Below are 22,441 nucleotides of genomic sequence, written 5' to 3'. Positions count from 1 at the left end.
CCAGTCGGGTCTCGAACCCGCAGGCGCAGGCAATCCACTCACCTCAGCCTCCCAAAGGTGCAGGATTACAGACTGAGCCACCGAGCCCGGCTCTTTTTTTTTGAGTCAGAGGGTCACTCTGTCAACCAGGCTGGAGTGCAGTGGCACACTCATGGCCACCCCAGGGTCAACCTGCTGGACTCGGCGATCCTTCTGCCTTAGCCTTCAAAGTAGCCGGAACTACAGGTGTGCGCTACCATGCCTGGCTAATTTTTTATTTTTATTATAGAGACGAAGTCTCACCAAGTTGCCTGTGCTGGTCTCAAACCTGCAGGCTCAGGCAATTCACTCTCCTCAGCCTCCCAAAGTGCTGGGATTACAGGCTGAGCCACGAATCCCGGCCATGTTCTCTATTCTTCACTTGTGTATTATAAACATTTCAAGTCATTTATAGATTTTTTATTATTTTCTTTTTTTTTTTTGAGTCAGAGTTTCACTCTGTTGCCCAGGCTGGAGTACAGTGGCATGTTCACGGCCACCCCAGCATCTACCTGCTGGGCTCAGGTGATTCTTCCACCTCAGCCTTCCAAATAGCTGGAACTACAGGTGCACGCTATCACGCCTGGCTAATTTTGTAGAGATGAGGTCTCACCAAGTTGCCCAGACTGGTTTCAAACCCCTGGGTTTAGGCAATCCTCTCACCTCGGCCTCCCAAAGTGCTGGGATTACAGGCTTGAGCCACCACACCCGGCCCATTTATAGATTTTAAAATCTGGATTCTTTGTTGAATTTTTAAAAAAAGTCCTAGCAGATATCTAAGGAAATAATGACATACTATTTTTTTGTATTAAAAGCAAAAACATGGAAACATTTTAAAATCTACATTGGACCAATGTTTGTTTCAATCTAAATCCCTATTAATGAACTTATCTCTATACATACTCCATTGTTTTCTGTTCCTTCAAATCTCAAGTGACTGAAAATTGTCCATCTATTCAGAATACGTCAGAATGCACTACAATGAAGCAATCTGGGTCTAAATACTTGAAGGAATTCTTGACTACTTTATATGATGGATTTATATTTCCTCCTCACTGAAGCTACTGTCGGAAAAAGAAACTCAGTGTTTTGGGGGGGTTTTCTTGTTTTATTTGTTGAAATGTTAAAAAAAACTTTTAAAATAGTGTTGGGGAAATTTTTATATTTCACTATATGGATATTTAGAAGGTATTATCGAGGAGCTTTTTTGTGTATAGTTTGAGAATAAACATTTGTGTACATTTGAGAATATGTGTGTGTGTATTTGAACATCACATGCATACTTTCCTGCTTACAGCTAATTCCTGATGCTAATTTATGTCCAGAGGAGAAAAGAATAAAATATCTGGATAGTATTTCTTTTTGTATACATGTTTTCAGGTCTGTGTAATTAGTTTCAGACCTTTTTAAAAAGTATTTGCATGAAGATTTTGGAAGTGCCGTCAGATTTCAACTTGGCGTGTTTCATAATCAAGACAGAGTCTTTAGCCGGGCTTAGTGGCTCAGCCTGTAATTCCGCGCCTTTGGGAGGCTGAGGTGAGTGGATTGCCTGAGCCCGCGGGTTCGAGACCCACCTGCGCAACTTGGCGAGACCTCATCTCTACAATAAATCAAAAATTAGCCGGGTGTGGCAGCGCACGCCTGTAGTTCCAGCTACTTGGAAGGTTGAGGCGGAAGAATCGCTGGAACCCAGCAGGTCAAGGCTGCGTTGGCCTGGAGTGGCCACTGCACTCCAGTCTGGGCAACAGAGTGAGACTCCAACTCAAAAAAAAAAAAAAAAAAGACAGAGTCTTTAATGGTTAAACTTTGGGAATCCAAATCTAAACAGTCCCAATTTAAAACAGAATTCTTCATTGTCCATATATGACAAAGCATTCATCTTTTCACAGTACTATGGAACATTAATCCCACCTGTCCTATATTTTGTTTTCTTTTTTTATTATTAGTATAAAGATGTTAGGTACAATTCAGGGTTAGGTATACAAACGTTAATTATGTATGTACCCTTGTTGATGAGATATTATTTTCTAAATTATTTTATTCAATGCCTGAAATCAACAGTCATAGGCTTTGAAAGACTAATGTGTTCTTCTGATTTTATCATACATCTTAGAGGTATCTAAGGAAAGATCACAATGTAGAAACTGCTATTCTGACCATATTTTCTTTTCCCTTTCCTTGACTAGGAGCCTTGACTATAGTAGGAAGCTGAAAAATGTAAGTGTTTTAACTTCATTTTCCAAACTTGTATCCTTCTGACTTGAATGCTTCAGTATAAAGTTTAGCTAAGTTCAATGCTTCTCATATGCCTTGCTTGAAAGGGTCTTTCTTAGAAAAAAGTATATGTGTATCTGATAGAATAATTAATGACTGTAATAAAAATAAAAGTAGTAGATTGTGTGCAGGGGGTTCTCTTTAATTAGATACGTGCTCGATACATCCATAAACAAAGGAGAGCATGTATTCTGCTTGTGATTCGGTTTCTTAAACACAAGATGATCAGTCTCAACACTAATATTAGCACCTTCCCATTTGTATGCACAGATGGAAGATTAAATTAAGCAGTTGGGCAAATTGCTTTACAGAAAGAGCAGCACAATATGGATAGAGTTGACTGTATAGGCGTATACTTTGTGTATTTTATTCTCCCAGAAATCTTTTGTGTTTTCATTAGTACCTCCCAAAATCAACTTTCTGTAGTTAGAGCTTATTTTCAAAAGGTGAGTATGTTAGGGCTCTTTTATCTTAAATTTAAATTGAGGAATGTAAGGTGTGACCTTCTGAACCTAAATTTTAAAATTGGCTTAACCTCTTTTGTCACATTTCCCAGGTGCTATTGTATTTGATTGACAATCTCATTCTTATTTTCTTTTTCTTCCCCTATTAAACTAAAGGTATACTCCATCTTTCATCATACACACAGTTTTAAACAAGTCAGAAAACCCTTAATCTAAAACACAACACCGTCCATTCTCCATTCTCCTGTTATACCTTTCAAGACAGCCTAATAGTCTCAGCACTCATTCTTTACTGTATGGTCCTGACATTTGGAATCAACTATCCTCTGGAAATTTATTTGTAAGCAATCAGCTAAAAACAAGATGTTCTGGAAGTTTTGAAGGATTCATAAAGTAAAAATTTTCCCATGGAGGTAGAAAATGGAATTGCATCCTAGCATCGATGCACAGAACCACATTTTGGGCCTGTTGCCAGCTGAATCTAGAGAACTATGTCATGTTATCCAAAGCATTTTCTGGCCTACCAAGTGGAAGGAGGTACTATAAGTTCTTCCTAGCCTGTTTGGAGCATAAGACAGAATGTGAAAATAAAGTAAAAGTAATAGTCTTCACTCTTACATAGGCTTAAGATCTCTACAATTCAGCTTTAAGAACCTCATCTTCAGCTGATGCCTGCTGGGTTTTATGGGAAGCCAATGGAAAGAGCATTTGTTTCTGTGGACAGTTTCTTTGGAAAGAGAGAATAAAATTATTAGGACTATAGTGTCAAATCATTCAATATTCATAGACATTTGAAGCATCCAGCATGTTTAATTGGTAGCAAACTTGTCAAGGCTAAAGAATTTCCCATCTCAGACTTATGGTACTCTAACTATTACTCCAAAGCTAGGTATTTACAGATCACAGTCTTTGTTCCATTGCTTTCTTCTGACTTTAATTAGATATATTGTTGATCTTGTGCTGGGAACCACTAATTAACCTTTGTCACTCCTTTGGGATTTTTGCCATTGGTCTCAGCAGAACCTCTGTGCCCATAAGTAGAAATGTCTTTAAAAGCACCTCTCTCAAAAAGAATTGGCAGTCTCTTTCATTGCTTGTTTGGGTAAAGACTCCAAAGGGTTTCAGAAAAATTTTGCTGCCTCATTGTGGAAGCTTCATTAGGTGAAAATGATTTTGGAGGATGTATTTTCCTTCTTGCTGACTTAGTGATTACTTTCTCACAACCCAATTTTTCCTAAAACTGGACTCTTATTTTAACTACTGAATCATGTTTGTGTTGACTGATATGGCATTGGGTTCTTATTAAAATGATTTTATATTTAATGGATACCTCATGGAGGATGGTTTTTGGAAATTAGTGTAAATTAGTTCTTTCCTTCCTGCCTTCCGGTTAGGGGAACGTTATTGATTCTTTAGTTTAGACATCATTCTTGAGGGAAAATTCTTCTGCTCTTGTGTCTTGTATTGTTCCACAGGTATTAGTTACCATTTACTGGCTGGGAAAAGCAGCAAATAGCTGTACGTCCTACAGTGGAACTACACTGAACTTGAAGGAGTTTGAAGGATTGTTGGCTCAGATGAGAAAGGTAATTTGGCTTTTCTTCTTTATCCTATGAGGGTTAGACAGGGTGGGAAAGCCGCACATTTGCTTGTTTTTAAGATTATTAGAGGACCGGGTTGTGGAACAGTACAGGCCAAAGATGCCAGACATTCAAGGAAATGACCACTTCTCTTCCCAATGGCATCTTTGCCTCATGCCTCTCATGCCTACCTGAACTTTTATACCCCTTGGAGAATGGGAGTTCTGAGCTCAACTTTAATTTCAAAAGAGCAAATTCAAATCTGTCAGTGTATGGCTTTGTATGCCCAGGAGCTCAAGGCTGTTTTCCTGGGGAATAACGCTTACATTAAACAATGCAGTATTATATGAAAGTGAAGACTCGCTCCGCACTTTCGTCCTAAAGGTCACTGTGTTTCCCGTCAGGGCCTTAGTGTGGGTGCGCTGGTGTGAGCCAAGTTCTTGGCATCCCTCCGGACAAGCTCTGATAAATTAGAAGCATTCTTTTCTGATACGTGCATTTTCTGGCCACTGTATTTGAATGACCTGGAGACTCGGAAAACATTTTGTACATTATTAAAAGCTTGGTTCATTTATTTGACTATAGGGAAAGCTGACCTAAGGTAAGAATTTGTCAAAGAAACAGTGGAATGTTTTGTATGTACCTGCTTGAGTGTTCCCTTTTTTTTTTTTTTTCCTTTGAGTCAGGGTCTCATTCTGCTGCCCAGGCTGGAGTGCAATGGCACACTCACAGCCACTGCAGCTTTAGCCTGCTGGGCTTAAGTGATCCCTCCACTTTAGCTTTCCAAGTAGCTGGAACCACAGGCACACACCACCACGCCCAACTAATTTTTTAAGTGTATTGTAGAGACAAGGACTCGCTGTGTTGCCCAGGCTGGTCTCAAACCTATGGGTTCAGGTAGTCCTCTTGCTCCGGCCTCCAAAAGAGCCAGGATTACAGGCATGAGCTACCACACTCGGCCTGAGTGTTCCTTTTTAAGGTTCAGAAATATACATAACTCATACAAAGTGCTGGGATATAGTATGACCCAGAAGAAGCCTCCTTAGTGAAGGAATAAGGATGATTTGTAATCAGCATGCATATATTTTGGATAAGGTCCATTTTAGAGCACAAATAATTGAGGTCTTGCTCTTCTTAATTTCTCTACCCTGCAAAACAAATGAACTCATGAGCCGCACGAAGAGACACATAGTACTTTACAATTTTTCTTTTTATGCTGAAAGCAAGAATTTGTTCCAACTTTCTAATAATTTATTTTCCTTTCCCTAAATTAAAGTGAATAGTCCTAATAGTTCTTCCCATTTGCCGAGAGCCAGTCTGGCTCATGTATTTATAAATGGACAAAGCTTTCATATGGGTCAGAACTCACATAAACAAAGTCCTTTCAGCTGAATTCCTTCAGAAATGAAATAAACACACCCACACAGTTAAACACAATGCATTGTTTCTGAGTCTCAGCTCTTAATTGTCCTTTAATTTTTCATCTCACTTTATTCTTAGAGAAGCGACAAAGGTAAGTTTGATAGAAAACAATAAACATTTATTGTTTTCTATTAAGTTGGGATGTTAATGATAATAATGGAACATCTTTTTCAAACTTTTTAAAAGTGCTACCTGACAGTTCCCTGATGGTTTCTGCTGGAATTTGATTTATTCCTGTTATTGACATGTCTTACCCTTCTCCGGCTCCTCTGTAATCCGAGCCGCTATTGGTTTCTTCCACCCCTCTAGCTTCTCCTTCTACTGATGCAGTTAGTTATTTCAACTGTCTTGAAGTGACCCGTCATTAACAACTGTTGCCCTATTGAATGACTGTAGATACCATCACAGGACAGGATGGAGTAGTTAGTATCCCCGACAAAGCATGACTCTTACCTATAATGGCCAGCTATGATCCTCTCCTATCTCCATCTAGAGAGTAAATGACTTAAAACTTCACTGGTCTATCCAAGTACCTGGCAATCTTTGTTCATCTATTAATATATATTATCTCATTTAATAGTTAGGATTAGGTTCTGTTGGGAAATGCAAAAAAACTCAAAATAACAGCTAAGATGAGATCGGATTTTATTTGTAACTTATATAGACAAGATCTGGACCTGAGCAGTTCAGGCTGGTGTGGGGTTCCGTGTCTGTCCCACAACAGAGGGTCCCAAGCTCCTTCTGTCTTTTTACACCAATATCCTCAACTCATGGCTTCTCACCTGGTAGTTCAAGATGTCTGCTCAGACTTTAGTCATCATGTCTACATTCAGGCTAAGAGAAAGAGGGAGTGAGGGGATGGGCCTGTGCCCTCCCTTTAAACACACTTCTGGGAAGTTTCACATCACACACCTACTTACATCTCATTAACTTGAACTTGTTCACTCACCCATACCTAGTTGCAAGAAAAGACTTGGGAAAAGTAGACTTTATTTCAACTAAAAATTGTGGGTTTTATTTTTTCTAAAAAAAAAAGATATTGAAAGATAACTGTAATCTCTTCTGCATATACACAGGCTGGAATAAATTTGAAATTAAAAGTCTTTCTGGGCAACCCCCTCGGGTCTCCTCCTACAGTGGAAGTTTTTCTGTCCTCTCAATAAATCTTGCTTCCTCAGAAAAAAAAAAAAGTTTTTCTTTCACAAAGGCGACTAGCCAGAAAAATGTATATTCATTTTTCTAGTGGGAGAAATGTACATAAAAATGATTAATGAAGGTACAGCTTGTTAAGTTCTATAATCTAAGAAACACAGGTAGAGCCCTTGGCATCGAGTCTGGCACATAGTAGATACTCATAGATTGCTGCTGTTTCTGTATACAAAAAGGGTCTCTGAAAGCATAGTGGCAATGACCTGTTACCAATCCTTTACACGTCAGAGAACTTCTCCCAAAGGAAGTGACTCTTAAGCTGAACAGAGGGGATTTATCAAGAATGTTGAGATAGCTGTGCGGAGCAGGGTGGCCCTAGAGATCTCAGGTACTAGAGCTAGAAAGTCAATAGTCTAGGTTGTTCCTATCTCTTTCTCTCATCTCTTCTTATTTCTCCTTAAACTAATTCCTTCCTCCTATAGGCAAGCATTCCCTCATAACAGGGAATATGGCCAAGGTCACCCCCAGGATTACCTGCTTCTAGCTCCTTGCACAGAAAGGCAGGGAAATTCTTCCCCATGACCACAAGTGTAAAATTTCTATGGATGTGCTGTGCTCCCATGTGGGTCCTCTTCCTGAACCAAGGGAGCGAGGGATACTGTGACTGGCCCAATCCTGTTTCAGGGAGTGAGAGGTATTACTAGAAGAAGGGAATAAAGAGGAGGAGACATGGTGGGTAAAGACCCCCTACCTTAGCAACTGCTTCAGCTTCTGTTACCAACCTGCCTTATTTTTTTCACAATAATTATCATCCAACTTTGTCCTCATTTGTGTGTTTTTTCTGGGTTTTTCAGGGTTTTATTTAATCTTTTCTTCTAGAACATAAGGCCAGTTAGGACAGGGTATTTGTTGATTATTGCCTAATGCTATGTTCCCAGAACTAGAACAGTACCTGGCACACAGAAGATGCTCATTGAGTATCTGTGGAATGATTCGCTTCCACCAGCAGAGAGTGGTGGGTAGAGAGTAGGGGACCAGGCTGGAAAAGTAGAACCTCAGAACACTCTAGAATAGGATCAGCTACCTTACACATCACAAAGGAAGCAGAACGTGTTGAGTGGTAAACAGAGAGATATCTGGAGTGTCTCAGACACTATAAGTCATTTGCCAGTCCTGACTGGTTCTTGTTATCTCTGACAAGGAGGAATAAGAGAAGAACAGATGAATAAAATAACCCAAAAATATCATGGCAGTTGGTAGTTCTCACCTCCCTCATTAGCACACTTATACTAGAACAATTAAGTAGCAGTGGACATCCTGGACTGATCTGAGTTGACTCTCTGTTCCCTTCCCAGGAGTGCTGTCTGTAGAAACAAAAAACTACTGGCTTCCTAAGGAGAGCAGAGACGATGTCATTGGACCCCAAGAAAGGAGAATATAGACTCTGCGAACCTTTGTGATGGTTTTTATCTTCTACCCTCCCCCAGAAGCTTAATTTTAGGTGATCAAAAAACAAAATGTGGTGACTTAGTGGAAACCAATACAACTGTTCGTCCAGCTGGTGTCCATGTCTTAATTTCTGGCTGAAGGACTAGCCTCTCACTTCACCCTGAGCTTCCCAGGGGACCAGTTTGGCCAAGGACAGCCATGGGTGGCCTGGGTATCACTTTTCAAACTGGCCATACCATTCATCCAGCTCTTGCACTGGCTCCAAGGTTGGATTCTTGGCTTTCTACTCAGACGTGAACATAACCTTTCTGTTTTTCTTTCCCATAATTAGCTGTGAGACAGCTGCTGAAGCACGTTGACTTTTCCTTTTTTCCTTTCTGTTTTCCTGTGGTTTGTGGGGTGGGGGTGGAGAAGATATTGGGTCTTTGCGGGAGCCTTTCTGGTATATCTTCTTGAAGATCCAGTTCTGTGATGCTATGCTAAGCAGCATGTAGTTGTGTCATCTCCAGATGTGACCAGCAGCCCAGTTCCTGAGTGTCTGCCTTCTCTGAAGGGGAATTGGGCCCAAGGCATCTAGATTTGGGGTGTAGATGGAAAAAGAGAGAGAGGAATGTAAGGCTGTGTGTAAAGATGTGTCCCTAACTACATTTATAAATGTTATGTGGTTTATATATATATTGAAATTTACCCATCTGAGTGAGTACATTCATGGTAGTAGTTATAACTATAGCCGATACATTTAGAGTACTTTACTCTGCATTGGGCATTTTCCTTCCATATGTGAATACATGCAACCCTCTCAGCAACTCTGTGAGATAGGCATTGCTATTAGCCCCATTTTACAGATGAGAAAACTGAGGTCACACTGCTGGCAAGGGGTAGAGCCAGGATTTAAACTCAGTCAGTCTGGCTTCCAAAATAATTATCTTTTCTTTCTTTTCTTTATTATTAAACATATTTTTTATTTTAAAATTGTGGGGTACAGTTAAGGGTTAAGGGTTAGGTATACAAATATGCATCGTTCAGGCACCCTTGTGGATAAGGGGTATCCCCCCCCATCCCCAGACAGATATTGACAACCATTAATCCCACCACCCTTGCCCTCCCTGTCCCCGCCCCATAGATTCCGACCACTGTCGATCCTTTTCTTATAGTATTACGATACATGTTCAAGGTCCACTTTTTTTTTTTTTTTGAGTTGGAGTCTCACTCTGTCGCTCAGGCTGGAGTGCAGTGGCACACTGCTCACGGCAACCGTAGCCTCGACCTGCTGGGCTCAGGCAATCCTTCCGCTTCAGCCTTCCAAGTAGCTGGAACTACAGGCACGTGCCACCACACCTGGCTACTTTTTTGATCTATTGTAGAGATGAGGTCTCGCCAAGTTGCCCAGGCTGGTCTTGAACCCATAGGCTCAGGCAATCCTCTCACCTCAGCCTTCCAAAGTGCTGAGATTATAGGCGTGAGCCACTGCACCCGGCCCCAAAATCATTCTCTTAACCATTACCCTAGATAGCCTCTCTCTTGCAATAGCTGCATGCTGCATAATAATGATTGATCGCATATACAAGAGTGGTCTCATAGAATTATAACATAGGTTGGCTATCCCTAAGCTGACAATCTGAAATCTGAAATGCTCCAAAATTGAAAACTGGAGCAAAGACATGAGTTGCTTAACCAGTAAGTATAATGCAAATATTCCAAAATCCAAAAAATCTGAAGCACTTCTGCTTCCAAGCATTTGGATAAGGGATAGTCAACCTGTATTTTTGCTGTACCTCTTCTTTGTTTAGGTACACCAGTCCTTCCCATTGTGTTGCAATTGTCTGCAGTATTCAGTACAGTCACATGCTTTACAGGCTTGTAACCTAGGAGCAATAGGCAAGACCATGTAGGCTAGGTGTGTATTAGGTTGGACCATCGAGGTACGTGGAGATACACCCTGTGATGTTTGTACAACAATGAAATCACCTAAGACACATTTCTAAGACGGTATTCCCATGGTTAAGCAATGCATGACTGTGTTTATGGTTTGGTGATCTAGACATAAACAACATTAGCTGAGGAACATATCCAGGTTAGCATCCTCTACAGAATAAGGAGATGGTAAGTGTCCAGTAGCATAGGGGAAGATGCTGATGGGTGAGCTATAACTATCCCAGAGATGGCCAAATGTTTTCAGGTTTACCATTTGGAATTTTGTAGACAGAGTTCTGTGTTAGAATCACAGTTTTGCCACTGACTGTGTAACCTCAGTCAAGTGACTTCATGATCATTTGATTCTTAATTTTTCTTATTCTGATTCTTATTTTTCTCTTCTGTAAAACAGGGATAATGTTAACCATGTCATGAGGATTAAATAATATAATATACAAAAAACATTACGTGTAGCCTCAGACACATTATGAGTGTTCAACGAAAGTGACCTTTGTTTTCCAGCCATTTGGCCTATTCTCAGCAGATAAATAATCCAAGATAATTACTTGCATTTCCAAAGAAATTAAATATAAAACCATATCCAATTTAGGTCTATAATGTGCAGTGAGTCATGAGCTCTTCCTTTTCCAGCCAGTCGGGCCTGGCTTTTGTTCAAGTCCTGGTTAACTTTTGACCTACAAGTGAGCTACCTTAATTTCCATAACTGGAATGTCTGCCTTCCTCTGGAGGGTCATGTCAGCTCTGCTCACCCAAGCTTCTGACAATCTACTCTCCAGGGGCATTCATCAGGTCTTCTGTGTGGAGGTTGCAGGGTGTTGCTGTCAGCCCTGTCCTTGTCCACTCACCCATTCCTTTCTCTTGCTGCAAAACCTGTATGTGTCTTGTAAATTACAGCCACTCCATCCCCCTAAAGGGCCTCCCCCTGCTGAGTGTGTCAGAGGCTCCGGGTATAATTGATGGATGCAGCCAGCAAAGGCACTTCCTGTGAAGGCATTGGCTCCCGGGGCATCCTAGACAGTTTAGACCAGTGTACCCAAAATTGCTAGCAGGAAGAATATTTATTTTTCCTTTCTATTGCAAATGCAGCAGGGACCTTTGTGAGCATCCCGGGAAATCCAGCCACAGTATGGCATTCCACTTTTTGCTGATGAGAACGTGCCCCTCTGCTCGTGTTGTCCTGGTTTTAAGCGACAGTCTGGAGGATATTAAATTGAGGTTTATCTTTGAGTGACCAGAGTTATTTTTGTTTTCGTCAGCCTGGATGATTATAATGAATGCTAAGACACTGGCGGGAACAAGGCTTTTATTATAATACGAGGGTGAGGATGGCTTTGACTGACCTTTCTTCTGCTGGAGTTCCAGTGTTTTAGTATGTGCTGCTTGTGCTGGAAAGAATTTATAATCACAGGCTGTCAAAGACGGCCATTGTTCTCCCTGCTCTGAACATGTGGGTCAGCCGCAAGTGCTTCCAGCACCCCCAACGCCAAGGGCTGGCGGAGAGCAGGAGCATGCCTGGATTCTTCTGAGGCATCAGGAAAAGCGTTTTGCATATTTTTCATTGCTTTTTTTTTTTTTTTTTTAACTTTTTGCCTCAGAAAGACAGCTCCCTTTCAGAGCAGGAATTTCCCTTCAAGGTAGCAGGAGATGGACTCACGCTGCTCCAGGATTTTACAGAACTGATTTTGCTGCAAAAAACAAACGCTGCTTGCAACTGCCAGAGAGCATAAACAGGGGCAGTCGCACAGCTAGACCAGGGGCTCATTCCCGGACAGAATGCAGTTAATGGATCCCGAAAGCCAAGTCAAGGTTAAGGTCTTGGTTTTTCGCTTTTGCTTTTATCTTTCCTTGTATTTCTGTGAATCCCAACTTTGTGATCCTTGATTCTCATTCCTTTGCTTCTTCTTTTTAAAAAAAAAAAAACATGATGGAGTATGAGTTACTTGGGGACTTTTTAAATGCTCTGCATGCTTTTCTGATTGGGAAAGTTGCAGTAGAGGAGAGCTGAGGGACAGATGATGACTTGTGGATAACAATCGATCCCGTAACTGGTTGCCACAAACCTTTCCAGACTGACATGATCTGCAGGACTTTTTTTTTTTTAGAGTCCACCGGAGACTGATTTTCCTGATATTGTAGGCGAGAAAGCAGTCATGGTCTGTAATATTTCATTTTCTTTCTGCACAGGAGACTGATGACATTGAGAGTCCTAAACGCAGTATCCGGGACAGTGGCTACATTGACTGCTGGGATTCCGAGCGCAGCGATTCCCTCTCTCCCCCGCGTCACGGCCGAGATGACTCCTTCGACAGCCTGGACTCCTTTGGCTCTCGCTCCCGGCAGACACCTTCTCCAGATGTAGTCCTCAGGGGAAGCAGTGATGGTAGGTCGGAATCTTAATAAACTGCATCTCAGAATTGATCATTAACGGCCTGCCCTGTCGCCCGCAGAGGGATGGGCTGGGAAGACGAATTCCATGCCCACCTTGCTGGAACCTGGTAATTCTAGAAATTGGCAGGGAAAAAGTCTCTGAGTGTTGTTTTTCATGGTCCTTAGAATCTTGGTTGGCTGTGCCAGGAGTTTATTTGAGCATTGCCTCAGTGAGCATATCTTCTGTTGGAAAAAGTGTTACATCATTCCTCCCTCAGTCTCTGAATCAAGATGCTGTGCAGACCATTAGCTCATAAAGTGTGCCGGAGGTTTATATACTCTGGGCACAAGAACAGGAAATGTTTGAGTGAGTACCACACTGCACAAGTGAAAATGGATCAACTTCCAACAAACTGGAAGTGCACTGTGCACACTTAGGAAAATTCTGAAGCCTGAGCTTGTGCGACTTTAATGGGCATGGTTCTTGGTAACGTTTGATGCTTATGATACCTGAACAGCTGATCAGCATGACACAGGTGGCCATTCATAAACAGTACCCAACCCACACTGTCTGTTTGTTCTGATGCTGGGTTGGATTGAAATCTTGTGGGTTTTATATCATCTGTAAGAAATAATCATTTTTCTTTTCAAAAATGTTATAGTCTTATAACCTGATACAAATACAATGCCTGTTTTTCAGAGGGTGGTTGCCTCACTTATTTGTATACTTTTAGCAAGGAAAGACAACTTAGCTCTGCATATATAAACTTGCAGAAAGGCACTGAGGTTGGGAGGGGGCATTTTTTATTTGTTTCTATTTTTTTACTGCTTGATTGATGCTAATATAGCTAGAGACTTAAGCCTACTCTCTGAGATCAAAACGAACTTTTGTAGCTAAAAGATCTCTTTCAGCTATAAAATTATGTGCTGCTAAAAGAATTGAGTATTTAATGTATCCAGTTGGCATGTAGTATCTCATTTAGTTCTCAGCACACATCTCAGATACTCATGCAGTGTCTCACCTAGTCTTCCTACAGAACTGTGTGACATTCCTTCTTATCCTTATTTTATAAATGAGCCTTTGAAAATTTAATAATCCTAATATTTACAGGTTATAAAAAATTACTGTCATGAAGTAGCCTAACAATGTTAGCTTCAAGAAGTGTGAGTTCAAAACTTCTGTGCTTAAATTTAATTTACCCATACTTCTTTCTCTTTGCCTAACAGATGTTTTATTCTAGAATGACTTAACTAACGCTTTTGTTGAGGGCTTAAATTTTCCAACAAACAGATTAGCCTTGGGGCCACATAGTATGTGACTCCGAAAGAATTCCATGGTATTGTGTGCCTTTTGAAAAACATTTCTAAAATTTTAGAAGACATCCTCAGTACCACCCACGGCATTAGAAGTTAAATGCCAAGTTCATAATCTAATTGAGATGTAACATAAGCAAAAAGTAGATTTACTTTTCCAAAACATATCTTAACCAAACTATTTTGTCCATATCATTTTGATTGGTTTTTAAAAAATTATTGTGTTAGTCTGGGCGCCATTGGCTCATTCCTGTAATCCCAACAATTTGGGAGGCCAAGGCAGGAGGATTACTTGAGCACAGGAGTTTGAGACTAGCTTCTACAACATAGGAAGACCTCCTCTCTATAAAAAAAAAATAAAAAAATTAGCCAGGTGTGGTGGTACGCACCTGTAGTCCCAGCTACTTGAGAGGCTGAAGCAGAAGGATTATCTGAGCCCAGAAGGTTGAGGCTGCCATAATCTGTGATTGTGCCACTGCATTCCAGCCTGGGCAGCAAAGTAAGATCCTGACTCAAAAAAATTGCATTTTTTATTCTGTTTTTTAAAAAATGACTAGTGATGTAGATCCTCTATTTATTCTGTTACCAGTTTTGAGAGATTCAGAGTTAATAAGGAACCACATCTTGAAGAGATTTGAAATGGTAATAACTAATATTATACTAATATGTACTGAGGTGCAATTAAGTTAGCAGCAATTAAGATTGATAAGTCAGAGTCTTTTTATAAATGTTTTCTCCATAAATAAAAAGCCATGAATTGAGTTTCACAAAACACTTTCCATGAAAGAGCATCTTACACAGATTTCACCAATCAGCCCAATACCTTAAGACTTATGTTCTTATAAACTAATCAAGACCTTAAGAAAAACAATGCATTTATTAATCTGCCTTTTAAATTGTAGTATAATTTCAGCCAAATAGATGTTGCATTTCATAAGTGCTTATGGTTTGTTTTTTTAAAAATAATGCTAATTAAGAAGATTGCTAGTCCTAATAAATACTTCCAAATTTGGGAAAAAAAATTTTTAAGTCTTAAGGATTTATGTTCTAGGACTCACAGTCAATTAGGGAAAGTCTTATCATGAAATTCTTCAACTCTATATTGGTCAATATGAAGATCTTGTATTTTATTTTTATTGTTGTCTGCTGATCCATTCCATAATGATAATCAAATGAGCCCTCCCAAGAAGTACCATAATTCTATGGGTTGGACCCAAGAGCTACCTGGTAGGAATTCTGTAGAGCTCCAGGGTTGATGCAACCAATCTGCCTTGCTGGACATGTGTCCTCACCGTCACCATTTCTTCACTCTTCTGAGGCCACTTAATGGGTTTCCTTGAAGAGGAAGTACCAAATCTTCTACTCAGGCACTTTTAAAATTAATAACGTATTTGATAAATATGACACATTGGGTTATATAAATAGTCTTGATGCGTTAAGAAAGACAAATAGGAATGAGAGAAATTAAAGTACTAGAGGAAGATAAAAATATAAAGAGTTGGGGGGTGTATGACAAAGATACATATAAAAAAAAAGAAAAAAGAAAGACCTCTAGTTGCTAAGAGAGAAATGTAGCCTCATGGAAAGGGAGGGTCAGACTTTGATAAAATGATATCATGATCGTGTGCTATATTGCATTTTCCTAACTCTGAACATAAATGGAGAAACCACCCTAGTAAGTGCCCATGTTTACAGAATGAAGTGAAGTCAAAATCTCAGATAAGAAGAGCTGTAGCATTTACTGAGGGTAGATTGTGCCAACCACTTCCTAGGTGCTTAATGCCATCTCATTAAATCCTCACACAACTTACCAGACCTGTGTTACCACTTCTATGTATCCCATGAGGATCCTGAAGTACGGGAGATTTACATTTCCAAGGGTCACACAGATGATGGAGCTGATGATGGAGCTGAAATTAAACCCTGGTCTCTAAGTTCATAAACCTGCATTTCTTTCAACTGAGCCTTTCTGTCTGGGGCATTTGCAAGTTAACATTTCTTGAAATGTCTGAGACATTCACCAAAGAATAATTGGACCGAACTTGATCTACTTAGATGTTAAGTATTTTGAGACATTCAGTCTTTTTTAAATTTTTATTTAAGTTTTAATTTTAGAAATGTGGGGTACAATCCAGGGCTAAGTATACAAGTGTTCATTATACAGGTAACCTTGTTGATGAGGTTTGCCCCCCACCCCCCGGCAGAATCCCACTACTGCCAGCCCAACTCTCACCCTGGTAGTTTCCCACTACTGACAATCCTTATCCTATAATATTACTATAATTGTTCAAGGTCCACTTATGAGTGAGAACATGTGATACTCAGTTCTTTGTCTCTGTGATAGATCACTCAGTATTATGGACTCTAATTCTATCCAAGCTGCTGCAAAGTTTATAATTTTATCCTTCTTTATGGCTGCGTAATACTCCATCATGTATATGTACCACATTTTTAAAAATCCAGTCCTCTTTTGATGGGCAGCACGATTGGTTCCATGTTTTTGCTATTGTGAATAATGCTGTAATAAACGTGTGTGCAGATATCTTTTTCTTAGAGTGATTTGAGTTCCTCCGGGTATATTCCCAGTAGGGGGATTGCAGGGTTGTATGGAAGGTTGATGTTCAGGCGTTTTAGGAATTGCCAAACTGTTTTCCACAGAGACTGTACTAGTTTACACTCCCACCAACAGTGTAGAAGTTGTTTTTTGTTTTTTTATTTTTTTTGAATCAGAGTCTCACTCTGTCGCCCAGGCTGGAGTCCAGTGGCATACTCACAGCCACCCCAGCATTGATCCGCTGGGTTCAGGCATTCCTTCTGCCTCAGCCTTCCAAAAAGTTGGAACTACAAGCACGCACTATCATGCCCGGCTAATTTTTTTTAATATACATATAAATTTTAGAGATGAGTTCTCACCAAGTTGCCCGGGCTAATCTCAAACCCCTGGGCTCAGGCAATCCTCTTGCCTTGGCCTCCCAAAGTGCTGGGATTACAAGCTTGAGTCACTGCACCCAGCCATCTTTTTTAAAAAAAATTTTTAAAAGTCAGAGTCTCACTCTGTCTTCCAGGATTCAGTGCAGTGGCATAATCACAGCTAACCACAGCTCCAAACTCCTGGGCTCAGGCCATCCTCCCGCCTTAGCTCCCGAGTCACTGGGACTACAGGTGCATGCTACCATGCCTGACTAATTCTTTTATTTTTTGTAGAGATAAGGTCTTGCTATGTTGCCTAGGCTGTTCTCAAACTCCTGGACTCGAGCACTCATCCCATCTTGGCTTCCCCAAAGTGTTGAGATTACAGGCGTGAGCCACGGTATCTGGCTGAGACTTTCACTGTTATTTCACAGATAATATATTTTAGGTATTATACACAAATAAGGTTTGTAGAGTACAGGATTTTAGGATTGAAGGACCTGAGACAGCTTGGATCCATTACTAAGCTTTCATAGTTGATTGAAGAATCCTTTTCTTTCATTTCTTTACCCAACAAACTGCAGTACTTCTCCTAGTCAGGACGCTTTAAGCAGAGGACATTTTCCCGAGAGAGATGTGTCACAGAGGACAAAACTTTAGCTGAGAGTCAACAACAGAAATTGGAGTTTCAGAGCTGTTACTGACCAGCCCTGAAGAAGGGGGGCCTTCAGCCCTCCAAGCCTCTGTTTCCACCTCTATAAAATGGAAATAATATCAAGCGGGGAAGCAAATGTAAGAGTTTGGCAAGGTAAGGTAGTACTCGTATTTATAAAACATTCACAGGGAGCTCTCATCATTTCATTACGACACTGAGGCAGGCAGACACACTTGTTCAAAGACTCGGGGTGGGATGGGAGCTAAATTATGAATCAGACACTGTACTAACAAGTCATGAAATGGTCAAAACTTCAGACGGGAGACTGAGAGCAAGTGGCATGAATAATTCATACACTGAATATTTCATCTCCAACAATGAGCAACTTGTTTATGGTCAGTGCTTTTAACTTTTTTGCAAGCCATTATGTCATTTAATCTCCAGGGCAAATCATCTCACTCCTATTTTACAGAAGAGGACAGTCGAGTGTTGGAGACGAGCCTAGGCACCCACAGTTCGTTTCTGGCCAATCCAAGCTATTATGACATAAAGAATAGTCAGCATTCATTAAACACTTAGTCTGTGCCAAGGATGGTACCAATAACTCTACATGTGTCTGGTCTTCCCAACAGCCCTACGAATTATCTTCATTTTATATATTGGGAAACCAAGGCTTAAAGGGAGAAGTAACATGTGCAAAGTCTCATACCAGTGGGTAGTGTAGCTCAGAATGAAGTGGATCTGACTTAACACCCTGTCTACTACCCCCTCCGACCAGCTACCACATCTCTTGGCTCTTAGTTTAAGGCTGTTTTCTTAAATATATTTATATTTGTTATCAGGGGAGTTGAATAATCTTGTACTGCTCTCATTGATTAAGAGTTTTCACTCATGTCTAACAAAAAAAAATTAATCCCAGCACTTTGGGAGGCTGAGGATCACTTGAAGCTAGGAGTTCGAGATCGCCTGAGACAACATATAGCAAGATTACATCTCAATGACTTTTTTTTTGAGTTGGAGTCTCACTGTCGCCCAGGTTGGAGTGCAGTGGCATGCTCATGGCCACCCCAGCATCGACCTGCTGGGCTCCAGCAATCCTTCCGCCTCAGCCTTCCAAGTAGCCTGAACTACAGGCGCACACTACCATGTGCAGCTAAAAGGCGCACACTAACACGCCCGGCTAATTTTTGATTTACTGTAGAGACAAGGTCTCTCCAAGTTGCCTGGGCTAGTCTCGAACCCATGGGCTTAGGCAATCCCCTCACCTCTGCCTCCCAGAGTGCTGGGATTACAGGCTGAGCCACCGAACGCGGCCAACAACATTTAAAAAAAATTATTTAGGCACAGGCCTGTAATCCTAGCTACTCAGGAGGCTGAGGTGAGAGGATCATTGGATCCCAGGAGTTCAAGCCTCCAGAGTGGGCAACAGAGTGAGATCCTGTTTAAAAAAAAAAAAAATTGTAAAGAGTGTTTTCAACCTGCATTGAAATGGTGGTTACCTATATGAAAGTGTTCTTTGTAATTATAGCTTCATTGAATAGATCTTAGAAATCTAATGAGATGATGCTCAAGAAACAAAAATATAGTACAATTACTAGAGGTATTATCCAATAAAAGGCTGGTGATGGCAATATTAAATTCATTTGTGTTGTCTAAAACACTCTACGCCAAACCAACTCATTTATTTTCATCATATTATCTGAGGTTGCTCAATATGTAAAGGCAATGGAGAAAAAATTGTGAAATCTATAAAGCCCTTGTTCTCGAAATATAAAGGTAAAGCTGGGCGCAGTGACTCTGCCTACAATCCTAACACTTCGGGAGGCTGGGGCAAGAGGATTGCTTGAACCCAGGAATTCAAGACCAGCCTGGGCAACAAAGTGAGACCTTGTCTCTACAAAATAAAAAATTAGATGGGCATGATGGTGCACACCTGTAACCCTAGCTACTCAGGAGGCTAAGGCAGAAGAATTGCCTGAGCCCAGGAGGTGAGGCTGCAGTGAGTGCTGTGATCATGCCACTGCACTCCAGTCTGGGCAACAGAGTGAGACTGACTCAAAAAAGGAAGGAAGAGAGGGAGAGAGGGAGGAAAGAATAGAGACAAGGTTAGAAAGTATAATGTGCAGGAAGAAAAGGCAAGATCATAGGACCATATCAAATGAGGAAAATAGTGCCTCTCTCTATGGGAATCAGAAGAGCTCCTATGTAGAGAAATATGCATTTATTAGAACTCAAGCCACTTTCTGGAAGGCAAACCCTTGGTATAATCCAAATCAGTTACCTTTTTGTATTCCTATGGTTCTTATACGTCTGTCCTCCTTTGTTATAACTTAAACTCTCTATGTATTTTATAGGTTGATTAAAGATGTCTCAAAGACAAAATTCTTTTTTTTCAAATTTCAGTAGCTTTAGGGGTACAAGTAGTTTTTGGCTACATGGATGAATTATAGAGTAGTGAAGTCCGGGCTTTTAGTGTACCCGTCACACAGATAGTGTGACTATTTGTGTGTGACAAATGTACACACAAATAGTGTACATTGTACACGATGGGTGGTTTTTCATCCCTCATGCTTCTCCCAGCATCCTCCCTTCTGAGTCTCCAATACTCATTGTACTGCCCTTCTTGCCTTTGTCAACCCATTGCTCAGTGCCCGTTTATACGTGAGAACATGTGGTATTTGGTTTTCCATTCCTGAGATATTTTGCTTAGGATAATGGCCTCCAGTTCAATTCAAGTTGCTGCAAAAGACAGTATTTCATTCTTTTCATGACTGAATAGTATTCCATGATGTGTGTGTGTGTGTGTGTGTGTGTGTGTGTGTGTGTGTGTGTGTGTGTGTCTGTATATATCACATTTTCTTTATTCACTCATCAGTTGATGGGCACTTATGTGATTCCATGTCTTTGCAATTGTGCTGTAGTAAACATTTGAGTGCACCTGTCTTATTTATATAATGGGATTGCTGGATCGAATGGTAGATCTATTTTTAGTTCTTTGAGAAACCTCCATGCTGATGTCCATAGAGGTTGTACTAATTTGCACTCCCACCAACAGTATAAAAGCACTCCCTTTTCACCACATCTGTGCCAACATCAATTTTTTTTGTTGTTTACTTTTTTATCATGCCCATTTTGGCTGGGGTAAGTTTCTCATTGTGGTTTTAATTTGCATTTCCCTAATGATTGCTGATATGGAGCATTTTTCATGTTTGTTGGCCATGACAAAATCGTTTATAATTCTTATTTGCTGGAGTACCTAGCACAGTATAAGACATGCATCAGGTGCTTAGAGAAAACTTCACTGACTGAGGTTTGGTGTGGTGGCTCATACCTGTAATCACAGCATTTTGGGAAGTTGAGGCAGGAGGATTACTTGGACTCAGAAGTTCGAGCCTGGGCAACACAGTGAGACCTCGTCTCTACAAAAAAATTTTTAAAATTAGCCAGGCATGGTGGTACATGCCTGTAGTCCTAGCTACTCAGAAGGCTGAGGAGGGAGGATCACCTGAGCCCAGGAGGTCGAGCTTGCGGTGAACCGTGATTGTGCCACTACACTCCATCCTAAACAACAGACTGAGACCCCCAACTCAAAAACAAAACACTTTGTTGGTTAATTCATGTGTTTTTTCTTTAGAAAGTTGCAGGATCTCAGCAGACATCTGGTTCTATTGCAGATATATATTGATTCTTGTAATTCCCAGAAACAGGCTTACTTCTACATTTTTTAATTTGGCCCTTTTTTCCCCTCTCTCATTAGAATTGAGAGCTTTTCCCAGAATAGAGTAATTTAGACTGACATTTTAATGTTAAGTGAATAATTTAAGAAGGAACCCTCAGAACTCATGGGTTTGAGCACACCCTGAATGCTGCGTGCTGGCCATGGGGAACTCTTCTGCTAGTCCCCTCACATCGTTTCAGCACCCATCCTCTCTTTCCCAGGGAGAGGAAGTGACTCTGAATCCGACTTGCCGCATCGAAAGTTGCCAGATGTGAAAAAGGATGACATGTCTGCGCGACGGACTTCCCACGGTGAGCCGAAATCAGCAGTGCCTTTTAACCAGTACCTCCCCAACAAGAGCAATCAGACGGCCTATGTCCCCGCGCCTCTGAGAAAGAAGAAGGCAGAGCGCGAGGAATACCGCAAGAGCTGGAGTACTGCCACCTCCCCCTTGGGTGGGGACAGGCCTTTCAGGTAAGCTCTGAACTCCACCGCTTCCTTCCCAGCCTGGTGTAGGAACCATAGCTCCTGGACGCGGAGGATGTCAAACCACTGATTCAGAACTCGAATGTCAGATTACAAATGGAGGTGGGCAGGACAGATCCTTGGAGAGGGCGAGTCAGGGTAAATAGAAGCCCCAGGAGTGCGCCTAGTACAGAGTGCCTGGCATGCAGTAGAGATGGTCAACAAATACGTGTCTAACCAGCAGATTTTTGAAACCAATTCTACTGATAGGACTTTGGGAACAGATCTGTCATCTGTGTTCTTTGGCGGAGACAGCTTGGCTCCTGATCCAGTCAGACTGGGTATAAAGAGGCTCTGATCTTTATGCAAAAAGATTTTTTAAAAATCTAGATGCCAGTTTATGTAGGTACAAGCTCAAGTATGTAAGTGACTTATGATACATGTTGCACAATCACATGTAGAAACAGTCATAATAAAAGGAAGATTCATTGACTTTCTCATCTCTTTAGAGAAATAGTATTTTTTAAAATATCTGATCATGGTTTTGAATTTATTCAATCATTTATTGAGCAAGTATTTATTGATCATCTACTATCTGTGAGGTGCTGTCTCTTAATAAATATGACATGCCGGGCTCGGTGACTCAGCCTGTAATCCCGTGCCTTTGGGAGGCTGAGGTGAGTGGATTGCCTGAGCCCGCGGGTTCAAGACCCACCTGGGC

General features: G+C 40.9%; 1 protein-coding gene across 8 annotated transcripts in view; it reads left to right on the top strand.

Moving 5' to 3' along the window:
* Nucleotides 1–22,441, top strand: part of LIMCH1 (LIM and calponin homology domains 1) — a 245,906-nt gene that overhangs the window by 131,680 nt on the left and 91,785 nt on the right. For 5 of the 8 annotated variants that reach the window (XM_021706458.1, XM_021706454.1, XM_021706455.1 and 2 more), the window contains exons 1-3: nt 11,716–12,097; nt 12,476–12,671; nt 21,477–21,729. In XM_021706458.1, the coding sequence (XP_021562133.1) occupies nt 12,065–12,097; nt 12,476–12,671; nt 21,477–21,729 (482 nt within the window). In that variant the 5' untranslated portion in view covers nt 11,716–12,064. Of the gene's footprint in view, nt 1–2,204; nt 2,236–4,231; nt 4,343–11,348; nt 11,611–11,715; nt 12,098–12,475; nt 12,672–21,476; nt 21,730–22,441 lie in introns of those variants that run through there. The other 3 variants (XM_021706459.1, XM_021706456.1, XM_021706457.1) reach the window with 3 other exon arrangements.

Source organism: Carlito syrichta, unplaced genomic scaffold, assembly GCF_000164805.1.
Source record: "Carlito syrichta isolate Samal-C Ts95f unplaced genomic scaffold, Tarsius_syrichta-2.0.1 Scaffold315593, whole genome shotgun sequence".
NCBI lineage: Eukaryota > Metazoa > Chordata > Mammalia > Primates > Tarsiidae > Carlito > Carlito syrichta.
The sequence above is the reverse complement of the archived record's forward strand: the minus strand, read 5'-3'. Positions and strand labels throughout refer to the sequence as shown.